Raw genomic sequence first — 12,625 nt, 5'->3', positions numbered from 1 at the left:
TTTGATATGCCAGACCCACTTTTCCTCTACATAATACTCATCAGTGATGCTCAGATAATATTAGTTCTGTCTTAGGCTATTATGAAACGTTGACACACACTCTGATTACACATGTCAAGTATAAAACAGTTCATTGTTGTTTGCATAATGTTCAGTTGCAAATATTTCAAGCAAATTCAAGACAAATTAAATACTGATATGTATAAGAGAGACATCAACATAAATGAGCAGTTTGGTACAATTTTAAGTTGGTTTTCAAATTCCTTATAGGTCTTGAAGGTCAAATAAAAAAACTCCATTTTTGCAAAATGCTTATAATTGGCTTTCCTGTGACATCCTAGATTTTTAACTACCTGTTTTTACGGTCCCCTACCGAACTTTAGATTTGAACTCTGTCCATCTGTCTGTCCGTCAAACAGGTTTTCCACATATTTTTTTGGTCATGCTTGAATATATTGATTTGATATTTGGTGTATGATTTTATCATGACCAGTTACAAATCAAGTTAGAATTTTGTTCCAGTTTGAAGTTATGGTCCTTTGACTAAGAAAATTCAATAAAATACCGTTAGCAGTTGTCCACTTTTTTTGTCGTTCTTGAATATATTGATTTGAGAATTCGTATATAGTTTATCATGACAAGTTACAGTTCAAGTTTGTTCAGGTCTGATGATTTTGTGCAGATTTATGGTCCTTAGACTTAGAAAATACCCTAAAAGAAGCAGATTTCCACAATTTTTTTGGTAGTTCTTGAAGATATTGATTTGAGAATTGGTATATAGTTTTATCATGACACGTTTCAGATCAAGTTCGAATTTTGTTCAGGTCTGATGATTTTGTGCACAGTTATGGTACTTGGACTTTGAAAATTAACTTTTAAAATAATCAATTTTCAACACTTCATCATGAAGATATTGATATTTGTTTTATAGTCTACACCATGACAATTTATAGATGAAGTTCAAATTTTGTTCCAAAACAATGATTTTTTTAACTGTTAGGGGACTATGTATTGCAATGCAATACTCACAGAATGCCTGTTAGTTTTGTATTATCACAATTTTAAAAAGATATAAATGAAAATCTTAAAAGTTATTTACATCTTCTCCTTTTGGTTTTCACCTGAATAGAACATTCATTGTACTGTTACTAGAAGATTCATGTACAACTGTTTCAATCCCAAAATTCAAACCAGACTGTTATTATTTTATCCATCTGCCCTTTTTACATTTCTGTTATATTTTTCCAAGCAATTACAAACTTTTTCAGTATTTAGTACCAATAAACAGTAAATAAATCACATCATATAAGGTAGTTTGTTTTTGTAATCACAAAAGATGGATTCAACCCCACCAAAACTTGTTCCTGTATCAAGTCCAACTATCTGTTGTTATTGTTTTTAAGTATATTTATGGAAGACTTTGGTGTTTGGGGTAGTCTGCTTAATTGTTTTGACATTTTTTTAATTCATGTTTAACTTTGTATGTATTATTACAATTATGTTATCAGAATGAGCAACCCATTTCCATGACAAATAAGGTATTGGATTGAAATGAATTGAGACAATTTAAGAATTGTATGTTGATATTTGGCAATTTGAAACTTATATAAAATGGCAGAAATCAACAAGAAACCATGTTTTATGATATTTTATTATGAACTTGTCACAGTGAAATATAATGGAGATTTTACAAACAAAGCACTAAGTCAATGAGATTATAGAAGTTAATCTCTACGCAGAGGGAAAGTTTCCACTTTAACTCCATCTTTTGTAATTAGGTTTAATACAATAGCATCACCAGTGTATATGTCTCTTTCTGCAGCTGATATAAACACATCTTTAACTAATTTAATAGCTTTCTCTTGTGATAAAGGTGTTTTGGTTACTCCATGTTGATTCTTAAAACCAATCTAAAAGTACAAAATAATCAAAATCAAGCATCTATTTCATGTTTGTCATACCAGTCATGTGTGATACATTGTATAAATGGTAAATAACTAACATTGTTTTAATGCCAATTTAGTACATGTATATCATTTAGCTTTTTCAGAACAATCCCATTCTTATTTGAAAGAAATTCAATCATTATTAAATATCAAGGTCATATAATTCAAGAACATCTTCGTTTACTGAAAATGATGCATCAACTTGCAAAGGATAATCCCACTTAGATTTGTATTTGCTTGGATCTGCACCTTTATAAAAAAAATATAGCCATTCATCCATAAATGAATTCAAGTCATGGTTATCTAAGTTAACTGTAGAACTTAGTCACTAAACATGTTGTGTCACCTGTTAGACAAAAAGATCATTTCTCTCTGATTTGTGAATAGCTGCTTTGAAACTTATCTTAATGCAAAACCAAGCAAAAATATGTGAAAAGTGGTAAAGGTCACCCAAATTTGGTGTGGTCCTCCACTTCTAAATAATATTCATCAACTGAAAAACTATCAATAGTTGCAATTATTGAAGAAATGCTCGAACCCAAACTCCAACCTACTTTGGAAAAGAAATAAATATATGTAGACTTTGCACCAAAAATAATGCCTTATTATACCATGCCATTTGATATTTCTCTGACTGAACCAATGATGTACATAAATTTTATATTCATGTATAAGGCATGTAATGTATATAATTTAATTCTCTCTTTTATTTTATAAACAAATAGAAAGGATTCAATTCGATCCTAATACTATAATTCAATATTATACATGTATAAGGTGTATGATTTGATTTCTAATTATCATTTTTGAAAAAGGTAAGCAATTTGATTTCTTAGGACATTATTTGATGTCCAAATTTTTATCTAAATATTTTCAAAATCTTTTCTAGTCTTTTTTTTTTTTGTCATGCTAACCTGGTTATCTAGTAAAGGTTGTAACATAGCACTGGCTGATCCTCCTGCTCTGTATGTTTCCCTTTCATAAGATCCTACAGGATCAAAACTGAATACACATCCTTTACCTACAAATAAAATATCAAATCTCATTAGTTTATATAACCAGGTGCTCCGCAGGGCGCAGCTTTATACGACCGCAGAGGTCGATCCCTGAACAGTTGGGGCAGGTATGGACAAAACATTTAAGCGTGATACAGCTCTGAATTTGGATTGTGATCAAATTTTTGACATTATATGCGTTTTTTACACAAAACAAATGTCAAGATTTTACAAATCAATTAAAGATTTCTTCTTCAAACTTATTTAAATCTAAAATTAAATAGTTGACACAGCATAGGTTTCTGACACAGAATGAATGTGGTCTAATGAACTTAAAATTTTTTTGCCTTTGAGCAATTCATTATGCTGTTGAATATTAATCCTGTCAAAAAAATGTTTGAAGAAATTTTCTTTATATTTATGAAATCTGAAATGAGAACAAGTATGGACACAACTTTTAAGTTTGATACAGCTATAAATGTGGATTGTGATTAAATAGTTGACACAACATAGGTTTATGTCACATTATGAATTTGGTTTAAGAAATTAAAATTAGAATTTAAAGTTTTTAAATTTAATATTAAACTATTATGGTTCAATATCCAAAATGTAAATAGTCATGTCTGGCAAATGTCCAACATACATTATCTAAAAACATTTTAGATAAGATAAGGAAAAAAAGCTTCATCAGCAACATTTTATATTGGCAAATTTCCAATGAAGTTATTTACATAAAGTTATTGGCAAATTGAAATAGAAAATGACATCATAGTCATGTTTGGCAAATTTCCAACATACATAATCAACTACTATTCTATACAAAGAAAGATAACTCCAATTGAAAATTAATTGCTATTGCACAATATTGTGCAATTAGATATTTCTTGCTATTGTGCAATACTGTGCAATTGAAAATTTCTTGCTATTGCACAATACTTGATATGGAATCCTGATTTGGACCAACTTGAAAACTGGGCCCATAATCAAAAATCAAAGTACATGTTTAGATAAAGCATATCAAATAAGCCCAAGAATTTAATTTTTGTTAAAATCAAACTTAGTTTAATTTTGGACCCTTTGGACCTTAATGTAGACCAATTTGAAAACTGGACCAAAAATTAAGAATCTACATACACAGTTAGATTTGGCATATCAAAGAACCCCAATTATTCAATTTTTGATGAAATCACACAAAGTTCAATTTTGGACCCTTTGGGCCCCTTATTCCTAAACTGTTGGGACCAAAACTCCCAAAATCAAACCCAACCTTCCTTTTATGGTCATAAACCTTGTGTTTAAATTTCATAGATTTCTATTTACTTATACTAAAGTTATGGTGCAAAAACCAAAAATAATGCTTATTTGGGCCCTTTTTTGGCCCCTAATTCCTAAACTGTTGTTACCTCAACTCCAACCAGATGCTCCGCAGGGCGTAGCTTTATACGACCGCAGAGGTTGAACCCTGAACGGTTGGGGCAAGTATGGACACAACATTCAAGCTGGATTCAGCTCTAAATTTGGATTGTGATTGAATAGTTGACACAGCATAGGTTTCTGACACAGAATGAATGTGTTCTAATGAACTTAAAATTTTTGTTTTCTCTTAGAGCAATTCTCTATGCTGTTGAACATTAATCCTCTCAAAAAAATGTTTGAAGAAATTTTCTTTTTTATTTATGAAATTTCAAATGAGAAAAATTGAACCCAATTTTTTTAATCACATCCCCCTTTCCCTTATTCCAAAACTAATCTCAATTAAAATTTCTAATGGAGTTTGCAACAATAACTACTCATTTAAATACATCATAAAATATTAAGATGTAAAAAAAACTGTTTGTTATCATTGAATGGTAAAGATTATTTTAATTTATCAGTTGGTAGTAAAAAGTGAATATACATTGTATATTGTATATAACAAAGATTTAAGTTGATTCTGGACAAAGAAAGATAACTCCAATTAAAAAAAAATCTTGCTATTGCACAATATTTTGCAATTAGATATTTCTTGCTTACTATTCTGGACAAAGAAAGATAACTCTAATTAAAAAAAAATTTGCTATTTCACAATATTGTGCAATTAGATATTTCTTGCCATTGCGCAATACTGTGCAATTGAAAAGACTTGCTATTTCACAATACTTAATATAATAATTTTAGATCCTGATTTGGACCAACTTGAAAACTGGACCCATAATAAAAAAATCTAAGTACATTTTTGGATTCAGCATATCAAAGAACCCCAAGATTTCAATTTTTGTTAAAATCAGACTAAGTTTAATTTTGGACCCTTTGGACTTTAGTGTAGACCAATTTGAAAACAGGACCAAAAATGAAGAATCTACATACACAGTTATATTTGGTATATCAAAGAACTCCATTTATTCAATTTTTGATGAAATCAAACAAAGTTTAATTTTTGACCCCGATCTGGACCAACTTGAAAACTGAGCCAATAATCAAGAATCTAAGTACATTTTTAGATTCAGCATATCAAAGAACCTAACTGATTCATTTTTTGTTAAAATCAAACTAAGTTTAATTTTGGACCCTTTGGACCTTAATGTAGACCAATTTGAAAACGGGACCAAAAGTAAGGAATCTACATACACAGTCATGACAGTTAGATTCGGCATATCAAAGAAGCCCAATTATTCAATTTTGATGAAATCAAACAAAGTTTAATTTTGGACCCTTTGGGCCCCTTATTCTGTTGGGACCAAAACTCCCAAAATCAATACCAACCTTCCTTTTATGGTCATAAACCTTGTGTTTAAATTTCATAGATTTCTATTTACTTATACTAACGTTATGTTGCGAAAACCAAGAAAAATGTTTATTTGGGTCCCTTTTTGGCCCCTTATTCCTAAACTGTTGGGACTTAAACTCCCAAAATCAATACCAACCTTCCTTTTGTAGTCATTAACTTTGTGTTTAAATTTCATTGATTTCTATTTACTTCAACTAAAGTTATTGTGCGAAAACCAAGAATAATGCTTATTTGGGCCCTTTTTTGGCCCCTAATTCCTAAACTGTTGAAACCAAAACTCCCAAAATCAATCCCAAGTTCCCAACCTTCCTTTTGTGGTAATAAACCTTGTGTTTAAATTTCATTGATTTCTATTCACTTTTACTAAAGTTAGAGTGCGAAAACTAAAAGTATTCGGACGACGACGACGCCAACGTGATAGCAATATACGACCAAAAAATTAAAATGTTTGCGGTCGTATAAAAATAGGAAGATGTGGTATGATTGATAATGACACAACCATCCACTATTGTTCAAATAAGTGCATACAGTTTACTTGGTTTTTTTACACATTCCCTGTTTCCATTCTCAATTTAATGAAGCATCTAAAAACTACAAAAAGGCCAAAAACATATTTCTAAAACCTTTTATCAAAATGAATGAAATGTATGTGTTAGTAGTATTATTACAAATACCAATGGAATATTACAAAAAAATCTTCAAAAATTTAGATGTCTAGCCATAAACTTTATACAATATAAACTAGAGGCTCTAAAGAGCCTGTGTCGCTCACCTTGGTCTATGTGAATATTAAACAAAGGAAGCAGACGGATTCATGACAAAATTGTGTTTCGGTGATGGTGATGTGTTTGTACATTTTACTTTACTGAACATTCTTGCTGCTTACAATTATCTCTATCTATAATGAACTCAGTAGTTTCAGTGGAAAATGTTAGTTAAAATTTACAAATTTTATGAACATTGTTAAAAATTGACTATAAAGGACAATAACTCCTTAGGGGTCAATTGACCATTTCCGTCATGTTGACTTATCTGTAAATCTTACTTTGCTTAACATTATTGATGTTTACAGTTTATCTCTATCTATAATAATATTCAAGATAATTTATTTAGACCCAAAAACAGCAAAATTTCCTTAAAATTACCAATTCAGGGGCAGCAACCCAACAACAGGTTGTCAGATTCATCTGAAAATTTCAGGGCAGATAGATCTTGACCTGATTTACAATTTTACCCCATGTCAGATTTGCTCTAAAGGCTGCGGTTTCAGAGTTATAAGCCAAAATCTACATTTCACCCCTATGTTCTATTTTTAGCCATGGCGGCCATCTTGGTTGGTTGGCCAGGTCACAAGACACATTTTTAAACTAAATACCCCAATGATGATTGTGGCCAAGTTTGGTTTAATTTGGCCCAGTAGTTTCAGAGGAGAAGATTTTTGTAAAAGATAACTAAGATTTACGAAAAATGGTTAAAAATTGACTATAAAGGGCAATAACTCCTAAAGAAATCAACAGACCATTTTGGTCTTGTTTCACTTATTTGTAGATCTTACTTTACTGAACATTTTTGCTGTTTACAGTTTATCTCTATCTATAATAATATTCAAGATAATAACCAAAAACAGCAAAATTTCCTTAAAATTACCAATTCAGGGGCAGCAACCTATCAACAGGTTGTCCAATTCATCTCAAAATTTCAGGGCAGATAGATCTTGACCTGATAAACAATTTTACCCGATGTCAGGTTTGCTCTAAATGCTTTGGTTTTTGAGTGATAAGCCAAAAACTGCATTTTACCCCCTATGTTCTATTTTTAGCCATGGCAGCCATCTTGGTTGGTTGGCCAAGTCACCGGACACATTTTTTTAACTAGATACCCCAATGATGATTGTGGTCAAGTTTGGTTAAATTTGGTCCAGTAGTTTCAGAGGAGAAGATTTTTGTAAAAGATGACTAAGATTTACGAAAAATGGTTAAAAATTGACTATAAAGGGCAATAACTCCTAAAGGGGTCAACAGACCATTTTGATCCTGTTGACTTATTTGTAGATCTTACTTTACTGAACATTTTTGCTGTTTACAGTTTATCTCTATCTATGATAATGTTCAAGATAATAACCAAAAACAGCAAAATTTCCTTAAAATTACCAATTCAGGGGCAGCAACCTATCAACGGGTTGTCCGATTCATCTCAAAATTTCAGGGCAGATAGATCTTGACCTGATTAACAATTTTACTCCAATCAGATTTGCTCTAAATGCTTTGGTTTTTGAGTGATAAGCCAAAAACTGCATTTTACCCCTATGTTCTATTTTTAGCCATGGTGGCCATCTTGGTTGGTTGGCCGGGTCATCGGACACAATTCTTAAACTAGATACCCCAATGATGATTGTAACCAAGTTTGGTTGAAATTGGCCCAGTAGTTTCAGAGGAGAAGATTTTTGTAAAAGTTAACGACGGACGACGACGGACGACGACGGACGACGGACGCCAAGTGATGAGAAAAGTTCACTTGGCCCTTTGGGCCAGGTGAGCTAAAAATAATAAAAAAGTTAATAAAGGATGACAGATTGTTACCTTGATTCTGCTTTAAAAAGATGCTATAGTCGCATGATACATTGGGTTGTAAAATACTTCTCCTTAAACACACATAATGAGAAAACCTAACATTCAAAGTATATCAGTTTCAAAGTCACCTAAGAATGATTGAAAGCTTGAAGCCTCAAATTCAACATCCAACTGATCACCATTTATACCAATAATATATCAGAAGTATTGATTCCAAATGGACCTAATTAGAATATATTTTTTAGGATTCAATGAAGATGCTTTGTATCCATGCTTGAAAAGTAAAACTAATGTCTGTTCTATGTAACATTTTGTTGAAATAAAAAAATATACATTCTATTCTTTTGTTATCTTGGAAAGCTTCAAAGTGTCTGTGCAATATAATCATGATAATTATCAACTATTGAACTAACCTTCCTCATCTAGCCCAGCTACAATGTTATAGACATAAAAGGGGAAGAACCTCCTGGAGTAAAGCATGATAGACAACATGGCAGCTACAGCTGTTGTTGACATTTTCTTGTTGTGTTCGTGTTCATACATCTGGGGAAAAAGTTGGAAATAATTAGCAAATCCAAATATGTGTATCAAAGACAGTTTCCATTTGATTTTTTTTTTGCAAACACTAGTCATAAAGCATAAGGGATGTTTCTTGTCATCTTTGCTGTGTATGTAATAGGTGTATGACTTACTTTTTGCCCCATTTAAGAAGCTCTTAACCTCTAAACTGACCATAGTAGTAGTTTGAATTATCTGTACCCTTTTTCTGTCCACTATCATTTCAAATCCTGTTAATTAATATTCCTATATCCAGATTATGATGAAATAAATGAAGCTAAATAAAATCAATAATCAGTTAATCAAAAAGGTAATGTGCAAAATGTAATATTAAAAGTACATTCATCATGAACATGTACATGTAACAATTATATAACTGCATATAAATATTTATTCTATAGCAAGAAATTATTTATGCTTTAGTTACTGTACATATCATAAATTGACATACTTCTGGCTTGAACCTGTCAGATTCATATAAAATTACCTTCTTTTTTACCAACAGATTGAGGAAAACAAATGTTGACTTGATCATGATGACAATTATTGTCATGACAACTATATAATTTTCTTATACCATTCATAGACGTTAAAGTTATTTCATATGTTCTGTTTTTAATTTTAATTTCGGGCCACTCAGACTGTAGGATTTGGAGATAAATTTAAACATAAACATCTCAAACTAATTAAAGTTACAAGTAAAAACTAGGAAACGCATTATAAACACATAAATAAGAAAGATTGTTATAGCTTGTCATATAAATATATACCGTTTAAACTACATGTAGAATATGGGATTTCTCCAAAAGATATCAAATGAGCTGCGTCGGATAGAAATGGACCGTGTACAAACGAATATCAATACATGTACATCTGTTAACCTATTTTGGTTGGAAAATATCTACGGAATGTTTGTAACTGTTCGTTAAATTAAATTGTTATAAGTACCCTACAAAACAAGAGTTACATTCATATTTTGTTTCCTATTTGAATGTTCCGAAATCAACTAAGTCTTATAAATGTATATGTCATGTATGTGAATTTGCATACGGTTGATTTCCAGTGGCGTAGGTTGCATGTAAGGTTCTCCCCTTTTCTGCGAAAAATTTGGTTGCTTATATAGGGAATCACTGAAGCATGCTCCCTCTTAGGCAGTCCACTTATGAAAATTTCTGGATCCGCCACTGGGGTGGGAAACTTTACATCAAATATTTATAAATTGAATGATGGTAGTTTCGAGAAAACAATAACATTTGGTTAAAAATATAAATATATGTAATGGTGGTAATTATGAATTTAAACAAAAATCTAACTAGTGTCGGATTCTGTGGGAGTACATGTGCTTAAATAAAAAGTAATTTTCTGCATAAAAAGGTCCAAATTTTTTTTCGCCTCGCTCCGCAAGGCGCCTAGACATCCACATCATTTCAACCCTGGCTACGCCACTGATTTCTACCAAAAACAGTTTATATTATAAACTATTTTTAAACCAAATGATTAGAATTATATTAATAATAATATGTATGTTTAAGGTACTTCCATCTATACAATAAAACAAAAGTTGTAGCGTATTTTAAGTCTTGCTTGTAAAATCTTAGTGTCAGTGTATCTCCATGGAAACCACATGCTCCAAGAACTGTTGAAGATGTTCTACAAAAGAAAAGAAAATTAACTCTTAACTATGTTTCTTGTCAAAACTGTCATTAAATCCTCCATCTCTGTTATTGTCCAACAGCATGAACATGTTCAACAATAATTACCAACTGTTGTTTCAATAAATATGGTGTATTGAGAAAATAAACATCACATGGTCAATTATGAACTACAGAAATATCTTAAAATTAACATTTATTACATGTATATATATAAATATACTTTCTGAGTGCAAGAGGCACAAGAAATATATGTAAAATAGGAAACTTGAACAACTTAAACAAAACACCAACTGTATTATCATGATTATATTGGTGCCATAAGCTGGAGCCTGAGGAAAGAACTACAAACTTCAGCATGAAAACTGACGACACTGGCCAAGATTAAAGTCTAATGCACTTGCCATATAGGCTGGTAATACCGTCTATGAATAACATGAACTGAGACCATTTGCCACCAAGGCCCCGTAAGAAATATTATCAACCAAAAAATTGAAGATTCCATGTTTACTCATTTAACTTACAATTTATAGGTCTTTGGTAGATCCCTCGTGTGTATAGAAAATCCTTGACTCAACCTTGTATCTAATGCTATTACTGAAAAATCTTCACCCGCAACTGTCCTGAAAAAGTGATTTCATCATCAATGACAGTTTTCCTATATTTTTAATGATTGGATTATTCCCCTATGTTTTTTTTATTGAAAACCAGATGCTTCGCAGGGCGCAGCTTTATAGGAGTGCAGAGTTCGAACCCTGAACATTGGGGCAAGTATGGACACAACATTCAAGCTTGGTACCTATACAGCTCTGAATTTGGATTGTGATTAAATAGTTGACACAAAACAGGTTTCCAACACATAATGAATGTGGTCCAAGAACTTAAACTTAAAAACTTTAAATTTTAAATTGGACATTACCTATTATGGTCCAATATCCAAAATCAAAATACATGGTTAGATTCAGCATATCAAAGAACCCCAAGAATTCAATTTTTGATGAAATCAAATAGAGTTCAATTGTGGACCCTTTAGACCTCAATGTGGACCAATTTCATAACCGGGCCCAAACATCAAAAATCTAAATACATGGTTAGATTAATCATATATTAAAGAACCCCAAATATACATTTTTTGTTGAAATCAAACAAAGTTTAATTTTGGACCCCAATTTGGACCGACTTGAAAACTGGGCCTATAATCAAAAATCTAAGTTCATGTTTAGATTCAGCATATCAAAGAACCCCAAGGATTCAATTTTTGTTGATATCAAACAAAGTTTAATTTTGGACCCCGATTTGGACCAACTTGAAAACTGGGCCCATAATAAAAAATCTAAGTACATGTTTAAATTCAGCATATCAAAGAATCCCAAGGATTCAATTTTTGTTGAAATCAAACAAAGTTTAATTTTGGACCACGATTTGGAGCAACTTGAAAACTGGGCCCATAATAAACCAGATGTTCCGCAGGGCGCAGCTTTATACGACCGCAGAGGTTAAACCCTGAACAGTTGGGGCAAGTATGGACACAACATTCAAGCTGGATTCAGCTCTAAATTTGGTTTGTGATTAAATAGTTGACACAGCATAGGTTTCTGACACAGAATGAATGTGGTCTAATGAACTTAAAATACTTTTTTTTTCCTTTGAGCAATTCACTATGCTGTTGAATATTAATCCTCTCTAAAAAATGTTTGAAGAAATTTTCTTTTTATTTAAGAAATCTGAAGTGAAAAAATTTAACCCCACCCCCCACCATCATTTTTTTTTCACATCCCCCTTTCCCTTTTACCAAAACTGATCTCAATTTAAATTTCTAATGGAGTTTGCAACAATAACTACTCATTTAAATACATCATAAAATATTAAAATGTAACAAAAGGTGCTTGTTATCACTGAATGGTAAAGATTGTTTTAATTTATCAGTTGGTAGTAAAAGTGAATATACATTATATATTGTATAAAACATGATTTAAGTTGATTCAACTACTATTCTGGACAAAGAACGATAACTCAAATTAATTGAAAATTTCTTGCTATTGCACAATATTGTTCAATTAGATATTTCTTGCTATTGCACAATACTGTGCAATTGAAAATATTTGCTATTGCACAATACTTAATATAATAATTTTGG

The 12,625-nt window shown here is 31.4% G+C and overlaps 1 protein-coding gene across 1 annotated transcript; it reads right to left on the bottom strand.

Annotated features, from left to right (window-relative positions):
* Positions 1-1,633: 1,633 nt before the first annotated feature.
* Positions 1,634-9,051, bottom strand: LOC143064039 (proteasome subunit beta type-1-B-like). The gene is made up of 3 exons (XM_076236542.1): positions 8,692-9,051; positions 2,861-2,967; positions 1,634-1,910 (listed from the first exon to the last, which is right to left on the bottom strand). The coding sequence occupies exons 1-3, from the start codon at positions 9,011-9,013 to the stop codon at positions 1,725-1,727; spliced, it is 615 nt and encodes a 204-aa protein (XP_076092657.1). The 5' UTR covers positions 9,014-9,051; the 3' UTR covers positions 1,634-1,724.
* Between the last annotated feature and the right edge of the window lie 3,574 nt (positions 9,052-12,625).

This window comes from Mytilus galloprovincialis, chromosome 2 (assembly GCF_965363235.1).
Source record: "Mytilus galloprovincialis chromosome 2, xbMytGall1.hap1.1, whole genome shotgun sequence".
In the NCBI taxonomy this organism is placed as follows: Eukaryota; Metazoa; Mollusca; class Bivalvia; order Mytilida; family Mytilidae; genus Mytilus; species Mytilus galloprovincialis.
Note: the sequence above shows the minus strand (reverse complement) of the source record. Positions and strands in the feature narration are given on the sequence as shown.

Bases quoted from the DNA above. Each gene is read 5' to 3' on its own strand.
- LOC143064039 (XM_076236542.1), bottom strand. From the start codon at position 9,013: ATGGTCAGTTTAGAGGTTAAGAGCTTCTTAAATGGGGCAAAAAGTAAG. The intron at 2,968-8,691 runs GTTAGTTCAATA...TTTTATTTGTAG, and splicing joins AGCTGGGCTAGATGAGGAAG to GTAAAGGATGTGTATTCAGT. The intron at 1,911-2,860 runs GTTAGCATGACA...TTGTACTTTTAG, and splicing joins AACCTTTACTAGATAACCAG to ATTGGTTTTAAGAATCAACA.